Here is a 10,684-nt window from a genome sequence, read left to right as displayed (position 1 = left end):
GTAAAACCCCGCCCCTACCCGCCCCACTGCCACCCCTACTTGAGTCTGAGAGGCTCTCATTTATTTGTTGAAAAGATTTGAGTGGAAGTTGGCTTAATATGTGACATAATTCACCATGAGAGAGAAATAAAAAAGTTGGTGTCATGTCTTCAACAAATTAAAGCTTTTGAAACTTGAAAGACCAAGACGAGAAAAGAAAATAAAAATAAGGGAAAAAATTAAAAGAGAAAGTGGATGATTACCTCTTATCTTATGTTAATATATATTGCATGCTATGCTAGAGTGGTTATGGTAGTTTATGAAATAATATTTTTTATTATTTAATAATATTTTTAATTTAAAAAACCAAAAAAGATATTATTAAAATATAAAAAATATCATTTTAATTTTAATAATATTTATATAGTCACTGTAGTTCCTATAAACATAAGCACCATATATACTCTATATATTATTAGCACATAATATATTATGACGGTTTTAAATCTGGGTCCTTGGTTAAATTTCTAGTTAAAAAACTTCAACTGAAAAGATAAGCTTAAATATGTAGGAGAGAGATTAGTTATGAATATGGATGGACCATCATGATGTTTTACTTTACATGGAGGAAAATATTTTTTTTAGTGAGAGTAGAGGGAGTTAATAGAATATTTGTACAATGTATATAATAGAAATTTAAAAAATATTAAAAATATAATTATTAATGTTATTTTTTTTATCAGCTAAAATTTTTGAGATAAATAATATCATAACATAGTATTAGAGTTATAAATCTGAAAAGTCAAGAGTTTGATCCATTGTATACTTAGACTAATATAATCATTCCAAGTGAGAATAATATGCTAAATATAATATATAAAACACGGGGAATTCTTCGGAAATTAAAACAATAATATATAGCTATGATGTGCGAAAAAATATTAATAACTTAAGCATATCTAAAAAATGTAATGTCTACCATAGGTACATTAGATAGACTTTTTTTTTGTGCGGTACATTAGACAGTCTAATGATGAGTTATGGTTGACGTATAATACAACAATCTGTTAATTAATTAACGTTAGGTGGTAGAATTGACTTGAATAGTTATTCACCTTCTAAAGATTAAAGAGAAAGAAAGTTCATGGGGGACCGACTAAAACCTTGAATTAATTATTTTTATTATATTTATTTTTCTTATAAACATTATAGGTGTTTATGGATGGGTAATCAAAGATTAATATCAAGCAATTCAATAATCAAGTAAATCAGCACAATTCACTCCAAAAAATGATTATATAAAAATCATTTAATCTTTTATTTGAGTGTTTGATTTTAAAAATGTGCTAAATTGAGAAAGTATAGGGAGCTAATGACCTAAGCGTACAATGTGTACAATAAAGATTTAGAAAGTATTAGAGATATGATTATTAGTGTTACATTGTCTTATTAGATTATGCTTTTGGGATGAGTGGTTTCAGGACATGGTATCCGGATGGTTATTCTAGATAATATAGGTGATGTTCATTTTATTCATAAACCAAAGATTTAGCCAATTGTACACATTGTACGTTTAGGCCATTGACTCCCTAGCACTACTCAATTTAAAATGCACTTAGTTTCTTTAACTAAGATGAATTAACACTTAAGTGAATTATTAAATTTGAAATAACTTAAGTTATTTATAATTAGTAATTCTTATTTATTTTAATTATAGTAAAAAATTTATTATTATTATAATAGAGACTAGACCCAAATCACATTTTATTTTATTACTATGGGATGAAATAAAAATAAAATAATTTTTAATTTCAGTGTACTATATAATCTATCTTATTAAATACTAAAAATCATTTTTTATTTCAACTCGCGTTCTCAACTTACTGGAAAATCTTCGCACATAAATAAACTCCATTTGTAAAAATATATCAAAGTTATCTATAAAATTATTAACTACCTTATGTATGTGACCTAATTTCAAGGGCAAATGGTTCTTCAAGTCTTGACATGAGTACAAAAAGTTGAGATTTGAGAAAGACTAGATAAATCGAGTTATGGATAATATAGAAGGGCCAAATAAGACTAATATAATCAGATGGTCATCAAAAGAACATAATACATAGCATTTTTTTAATTGAGTGGACGATAACCTTCATTATTAATTAATCTATACAATAATACTGTTGATGATAATACATATACTGCACTTATCACGCCCCCACACAATATTTAAAAGGAATGGATTACATACAAAGAGAGCAAAAGCATGTCGTTGCTTGAGTTGGTGGTGATGGCACCTTTGAATAAGTCTAATTAAGTGTGTCTTATTTTCAGACTATAGATTATCATTTTATCATATGAAATTAACTTAAAAATTTAAATTGATAAAAAATTATATTTTTAAATGCGCCTATTCATACAAAATTCTTTCTGAAATTTGTGTGAATTATTGTATGATTTTATTTTTAAATTTACCTTATAAATTTTAAAAATTTTTTATTATAAAAACTCTGTTGTGATCATATCATAAAATTATTTTTTCTAAATCTAAATTAATAAAAAAATACATAAATTATATCTCTAATATATAAAAATATCCGAACTAATTAAAAGATGTCATCAGGAAATTAAACAGACATAGTCCACAATAATAATGCATCTAATAAGACTAATATTTAATTTCAAGTTTATGAAAATTGTTTGATTGTTTAGCTCATTTCCTAAGTTCCATATTTTTAATTAGTACTCGTCCTTTAATGCGAAGTAGAAGAAGAAGAAAATTATATATAGACATACATTAATAATATAATAAGCTTACACCAAAAATGGTAAGGCGTGATTCTTGTAGAGATTTGATTTTTTTCCGGAATCAATTTATTTTAGTTCCTTTTATTTAAATCGAAATTCTATGTTACATTTAACAATTCTTTGACACAAGCACAACTACTTCATTTGAGAAATATTATTATTTTCAATTTCGGAACGTAGAAGCATTCATTGTTCAAAGAATCTAACCAAATTCGATTCACTCAAAATATACGAATTCATGGACTCCAACTAATTAATGTGCTTTGTATATGTGATTCCATACAGGGAATCTTCAATAAAGAACTATCGGTTTCACACATGAATACATGATCGTATAACTTAAATTTCTAGTTTTAGAAAAAAAATTCAATAATTAAATGAAGTTTAATTTGTCATCCAAAGGAAATAATGGAGCCGTTGTTACAACTCTTTAAAATAATGGCCCTTTCTATCATATGACAATTACATTACAATTATTTTTCTCCGTACACAAGAAGTCGCCAAAAAAATAGAAATTCGTGAAGAAAGGAAGTTATTGTTAAAGTTAGAAATTATTGGCAATTTGGCATATAATATACGCATTAACAATTTCACGAAATGTCAATATATATTATGAGTACTTCATTTTTTAATGTTAAAACAAAAGATTAGGCCTAATCATCAGCTAGGAAACTTTTATTCTAAGAGATGATGAATTTTTATAGAAACAATAATTTTTCTGTGTATTTTCTATTAATTTAATATTTTTAAATAAATAAGTTTATGACATAGTATAATTGTTTCTTTTTTTTTATATTATACTCATACATACTTCAAAATTCAAATTCAAAACAAACTATAGTCTATAGCGTAATAATTATTATTGATTGAAGCTTTGAAGGAACCAATAGAACGTTGCCTGAAGCAAAGGGCCAATAATGCACATGGTGGTTGCACGTGCCGGAAAGAGGTGGCATTTGTGCACAGTGGAAAAGCAGATAAGGTGGTTCTCCAAATATAGGTAGAGAAAAGCGTGGTAGGTGAGCATGATTTTTAAATTGAGCTTCTTACAATTGTCACTAGACAATGATATATACATGAGTTTAATAATGATGTTCAAGCGACGTTTTCAAAATTCAAACTATATCATCCATTTAAATTTATGATTTCGAATTCTTTTTAAGTTTTGGAAATGAAAAATAATTAGTTTTACTAACATTATAATAAACAATTAAATACTTATAAACCAGCCTACAAGTAATAATAGTATATGAATTGAAGAAGGTAGTGATGGATTACTCTAAAGTCCAAACACTCCGCAATGGTGGTACCACCAACCATTTGGACGGTTCATTAGAAAAGGTCAAATCAGATAGACAAGAATCAAGAAACGGTAGTTGCTAAGCTTTCTATAGCTTAAGCTTATACTTTAGCATATTTAATTGTATTTTAATATAAATAAAAGATATTTTTAATATTATACAAAAATATTAAAAAATTATCAAAATTTATTATTTTTAGTCACTAATTAATTATTAATATTTAAAAATATGTAATAAAATATATTGTTGAATTATTTAACTAAAAAATTAGACAAAAAAATGAAAAAATTGAATTAATTATTAAATTATGATTAAAATTAATAAATTATGATCCCCTGATATTTTTTAAAATATATTATAATACATTAGCATATTATTGGTATCGTATAATGGTATACTATGTACGTATAAGTGCGTCCGTGGTTCGAAGCATAATAATAAAATTAAAGAAAATATTTGATAAACAAAAGAATTTAGCATTATCAATTAATTTAAATAAATGATATTTAAGATTGAACAATTTCAATCAAATATAATTTATAGCGGTGAATATAAATTTTTATATGTGCATATTTTAAAGATACAATTTTATTCACTAATGAGTTATAGTTTAAATGGTATAATCTCCTCATATTCATATAAGAAATTGCGAATTTAAGCCTTCTTATCTAATAAGAATTAGTGCTACTGTTACACAATCAATGTTAATTAAAATCATTTAATGTAATTAATTATAAAGGATTCAATATCTTTTAATTTATTGCACAATTTCTTCTACTATTTTTATTTTTAATCCAACTTTACGTGCACGCAATTATTTATTTTGTAAAAACTCAAATTATATTTTTTTTCTATGTTTCTTTGATGATCAATCTAACAATCTTTATTATTGTTGTTGTTGTGTAAATTAGTATACAAAATTCAACCACTATAACATTAAAAATAACTAATTTAACATTCAAATTTGTTAATTTAGAATTATATTTCATTACTAATATTTTATGATATTTGAATTTGCCGTTAACATAGAGCCTTGGTTAGATGGTGCCCATTATTGTTTCACATTTTTATATTTTTTATATTTTTTAATATTGCTTATTTTATCTAAAATCTCTTTAAGTATCAATCATTTTATCATTTTCTTTCATATTTTATTTCTATTCTCTACTTTATAACAATCAATATATAAAAGTATGTTGTATAATAATATTTATAAAAATATTTTTAAATTAACATCCATAATTTTACATGCATAATATTTATGATTTTACACTCATAACATCTATAATTTTATACACATAACATCCATAATTTTAAACATCTAATATCTATATATAATTAAAGGAATTTTTACAATTAATATTATCCAATTCTACACTATATACCTCTTATTATATATTTCAAATTATTTTATATATGTGCTAATAGTTCATGATTTTAAATTAATTTAAAATTTTATTTGATATTTATATGTATGCTTATTTATTAATTTTAATATGATGAATTAATAATTTTATTTAAAAATTTATTTTATAATTTTTTTTGTATTTTATTTTTTATTTTTATTTTTATTTTATAATAATCTCTATTTAAAAATATGAGTTATATAATAAAAATTATTAAATATTTTTAATTTAATATCTATAATTTTAAATATATAATATTTATAATTTTAAATATATAACATTTATAATCAATAAATTGAAACAGATTTTTTATTATATTACAAATTAATAAATTTTGAATATTTTTTATTTTTAATAAATTGAAACTAATTAAATTTAAAATGTTTGAATTTTTTATAAAATGTGCAGAATTTTGTAGGGTTAAGTGGTTAACAATAAAAATATATATATAAGGATTTGGAATTTATTTTTAAAAGATTGTATAATTTTTAACATTTTAGATCTGAGGTGTACGTTCTCTCATCTATTAATTGCGTGGTTCCGTCTATATATTAAGAGAAATATTATTTGTATATTAAAATTAGTGACTATAATATATTTGTATATAAATATATATATGGCTTAATTTATTTTTTATGTATATTTGTTAATATATATTTTATACTAATGACAGATTTTGATGACAGATTTTGATATACACGTAATATAACCTATATATTAATTGTGGATAGTTTATTCGCTAGTTAGTACTACCGATTAAATTAATAATAAAAAGCTGATAGCGATAGAATCCTACCACGGCACAAAATTTCTCATCTATATATGTCGCTTCGCAGGAGTAAGTTTCATGGTAAGAATATAACACTTGGATTCACTATATCATTAGATTCCCTCATCTTCAGCATTGCATGGCTTCTTCATCATGGGTTTGGTTTCTGGTGGTTCTTGCCGTACACGTGGTTGCCGGGGCAACACCATTATCTTCCTCAAATCGGTGCTACAGAGCAATATACAGCTTCGGAGATTCTCTTGCCGACACCGGAAACTCCAACTATGATACTAATCATACACTCTCTTCATCACAAACTTTGGCATTACACGTTCCTTATGGAGAAACCTTTTTCCATCACCCTACTGGAAGATGGTCTGATGGCCGCCTTATCGTCGATTTCATCGGTAACTAATCCAGACTTTTATTTTAGTTTGTTTGATTTTGTATCTATTTTTTTTTTTAATTTATAGAGCTAATTTTAAAATCTATTGTTCACGATATTCACAACAATCATTGTGTAACTAACAAAATTCTTATACTATATTATGAAATTAGTTATCCTAAAAATTTAATATATTGGGTTTGGCAGCTGAGAAGATGGGGTTCCCACTGCTGAAGCCGTATCTGGGAATAAAGAGCGGGACGATAAAAGATTGGAAGCCAACGGAGGGGGTGAATTTTGCTGTTGCAGGAGCCACTGCTTTAGATTCAAGCTTCTACTTAGAGAAGGGGATCTCTAATGTTGTTACAAACTACTCTTTGAGAGTGCAGTTACATTGGTTCACAGAGGAGTTGCTCCCTTCTATCTGTCATTCTCCTTCAGGTAACTTTAGATTTCACTTTCAACTTTCAAGTGTTCTAACTACATAAAGTTCTTTTCCCCCAAAATAGAAAAAGTAGGAGGTGAACTCACTAAATCGATGAATACTATAGTGTCTATCACTTTGTACTTAAATTACTAAAAAAAGTAAATAAATTATATTTAATAAATTTTATATGATTTATTTTTTATTTTAAACATTTTATTTTTTACTTTAAAAGGAAAGTTAGACAATTTAGGCACTATAACAAATGCACCATAGAACTCACTTAATCTTTAAATGTTTTAATAAAATAATTTTTGAAAAGAAAAGTATGAGGAGCCAATGAAATACTTATACAATGTTTACAATGGAGATTTATGGAGTATTAGATATATAATCATTAGTGTTATCTTTTCTGATCAACTGAAATTTTTGGGATGAGTGATATTATTATATAATATTATAGTACTAGATCCAAAAGATCAAGAGTTCAATCAAGAATGTTCATTTTGTAACTCAATAGCTCATTGTACAAATAGATCATTGTCTCCCTAACAGAATTTTTTTATATAACCTTTAGCTTTATCATCAGTTGATAGAATTATTGAAGTTATTCATTATTTGTATGCTTTTAGTTTCTATTTATTAACTTTTAAGATTCAAATAAAAATAATAAATTTATAATGCTTTTTTTTATAGAGTCTACAAGGATATGCCGAGTAAAAGAAGAGTTAAGTCGAAAAATACTCTCACCAAAGACAATTAATAAATCATAATAAAAGTACTAAATTATTCTCGAAGCATCTAAAAATTTCTCTTATTTCATCTTTTATTTCTATAAACAAAATTACTTATTCTTGATGTTAACTATATCTAATTGATGTGGTATAAAATATTTAAGTTCTAATAAAAAAATTTTTTAGGAGGGGTGAAGCACACACCTTAAAACTAAACCAATTTACAAACACACACAATTACAAGGCGAGTAATTAAATTAAACTATGGTCTAATTTTGCAGAGTGTAAAGAAGTACTTGGGAGCTCGTTATTTCTTGTGGGTGAGATTGGTGGCAATGACTTCAACCATCCTCTATTTTTACGCAAGAGTATTGAAGAACTCAGGACATACGTACCCAATGTGATTAATGAAATCTCTTTGGCTATCAGGGTAAGAATTTTAAAAATATATAAAAATGTGACGACAATGTTAAAAAAATGAAAAAAAAACAGGCAGATAATTAATAAATATTAAATAAAATAAATTTTAGTTAATTTTAATTAATTATTTTTTGTTATTAAATATTTTTGAAAACATAAATATATATTAGAATAAGAGGAGTGTTAAGAGACAGTAAATTTTGTGATTTGTAGTCATCAATTAATTATCATTGGTAATTTCATTCAAAGGTAGAAGATCACTCACTTTAATTTTACTGGTTAAATACGGGCCAAATTTTAATAAAACTGCTGACCTTCTAAACTTTTCCTTAGAGTAATTGTCTATGCTTCTCCTATACATGGCATATCTTCTTATCGGAAATGAATCTTCTCCAATTTTTTTAACATTTAAGGAAATAAAGTGTAATATCTCATTATTAACTTTATAAGTGAGACTAAAAATAAATATAAAAAAGAATAATAAAGAATGAGAGATCATAATTAACATCATCTAATTTTTTTTTCACTGAAAAATATCCACTCCCTTCTTCTCTAGATAAACAGTTTATTTGAATTATTTATTTAACTTTTCATCAATTAATATGGCATAAGTGCTGACATGTATGGTATGACGTTATATCAACCAATCACATACATCTTTGTTTTATTTGAATTCTAACGAATTATATCTTTCATAGTTAATTATTGCAATGAAATATATAATATAGCAAGAAGTAAAATTCCCTGGAAAGTGTGAAATTGTTGGCTGTTATTGTTTTATATATGGTAGTACTGATTTATTTTCAACATTTGAATGTGAAGATATTTGTGCTTAGTGAATCAAAATATTTGATAACAAAAAATATTAATTAAAAATAATTTATTATTTTTTATTTTATTTAATATACTCTATAATAAATAAATAAAAAATAAAATAAAATAAAGTATAGGGAGACAATAAAAAAATTAAACAATATAAACAATGGATATACTGAATATTTAATTTAATAGGTATGTAGATGATTATGTTGATCATTTTTAATTAGATGATTATTCTTTTTGATTCGATTTACTCATGCACAGTTAACAATGGTTGGATGTTCAATTCACTAGGTGTGCATATAGTTATCATAATATTAGGGTTTATGAAGTAAATTGAGGGTGGAGTATTTTTTTACTTTATTGAGTCAATTTTAGAGTCTATTATTCATATTGTTTACAAAAGTCGTTGTTTACCTAACAAAACCGATAAAATAAATATAAATTATGGTTAGTGAATTTTGTATTCTCCCCCTTATGAGTTATGACTTATTTGTCTTAAGGTTGTCGTTTTTGTTGAAGTAGTGTCTGTCTATTTGAGGCTGTCTCTTGATGCTCTGAGCAATTCTTTTTTATTAGTTTAATTTCTATTTCAATTGTAACTTAGTGCGTCCCTGAATCTTTGGTGAATTATATATTTCTTTAATTTTGTGTTTGGTTGGCAGAAACTGATTGATTTGGGAGCTCAAACTCTCCTAGTTCCTGGAAACTTCCCTCTTGGATGCAATTATGTCTATTTGTCAATGTTCAAGACTGAAGATATTGAAGCATATGATAAAATTGGTTGTCTCAAGTGGTTAAACAAGTTTGCAGAATACTTTAACAAGCAACTTTATGGTGAAATAAATCGACTCCAAGTGCTTCATCCCAATGTCAATATCATCTATGCAGATTATTATCATGCTGCCTTGCAAATATATCAATCCCCCACACATTTTGGTAAATAATATATAACTCCCCATTATCCTTTTTGCTTATATCACACATATGCAAAGTTAATTTCATTAGGAGGATTTTGAGTGTAATTATATATCAATTCATGGTTTTGCAGGATTCAAAGAATCATTACTTAGTGCTTGTTGTCCACCTGCTGGGATTCCAAACAAAATCAAGGGACCAATTGATTGTGGCAAACCAGGAGTTACTGTTGTTTGTGATGATCCATCCCAATTTATTTCTTGGGATGGTTTACACCTCACTGAGGCAGCATATAAATTGATTGCAAAAGGTTTATTAAATGGACCATATACCAATCCTAGTATTGCTAGCTCATGTGATTCAGAAATATAACAATAACATATATATATATATATATCAAATCTATTTGTTTTTAAAGTGTTAGAAGTATATATAGTAGTTCAAACAACTTGTTTTTGAGAGTTTGAAAGGCTTCCATATATATATATATGTTGAGATCATCAACCAAGGTACCACATTTAGTAGCATCCTTAAAGACGCAATTAGATAATTAGATTGAACTATTGGTGTATGTAGTCATATATATACACCTTGTAATTTGAAATTGTTCTTGTAAATTCTAATTTAATTATTCGCTTATTGAATTATGCTTGTATATATTATTTGTATGTTATGTGATTCTTTTTAAATAATAAATTTAAAAAAGATGTAATAATAAATA

At 25.5% G+C, this 10,684-nt stretch overlaps 1 protein-coding gene across 1 annotated transcript; it reads left to right on the top strand.

Moving 5' to 3' along the window:
* The first annotated feature begins 6,334 nt into the window (after nt 1-6,334).
* LOC107468335 (GDSL esterase/lipase At1g28590) lies at nt 6,335-10,607 on the top strand. Its single transcript, XM_016087603.3, has 5 exons — nt 6,335-6,670; nt 6,856-7,089; nt 8,088-8,236; nt 9,711-9,984; nt 10,097-10,607. The coding sequence occupies exons 1-5, from the start codon at nt 6,403-6,405 to the stop codon at nt 10,333-10,335; spliced, it is 1,164 nt and encodes a 387-aa protein (XP_015943089.1). The 5' UTR covers nt 6,335-6,402; the 3' UTR covers nt 10,336-10,607.
* Nucleotides 10,608-10,684: the final 77 nt, after the last annotated feature.

This window comes from Arachis duranensis, chromosome 10 (genome assembly GCF_000817695.3).
Source record: "Arachis duranensis cultivar V14167 chromosome 10, aradu.V14167.gnm2.J7QH, whole genome shotgun sequence".
Lineage (NCBI taxonomy): Eukaryota > Viridiplantae > Streptophyta > Magnoliopsida > Fabales > Fabaceae > Arachis > Arachis duranensis.
Note: the sequence above shows the minus strand (reverse complement) of the source record. Positions and strands in the feature narration are given on the sequence as shown.

Excerpts from the sequence above, each read along its gene's own strand:
- LOC107468335 (XM_016087603.3), top strand. The coding sequence starts at position 6,403 with ATGGCTTCTTCATCATGGGTTTGGTTTCTGGTGGTTCTTGCCGTACAC. Across the intron at positions 7,090-8,087 it reads TATCTGTCATTCTCCTTCAG|AGTGTAAAGAAGTACTTGGG; the intron begins GTAACTTTAGAT and ends CTAATTTTGCAG. Across the intron at positions 8,237-9,710 it reads AAATCTCTTTGGCTATCAGG|AAACTGATTGATTTGGGAGC; the intron begins GTAAGAATTTTA and ends TTTGGTTGGCAG.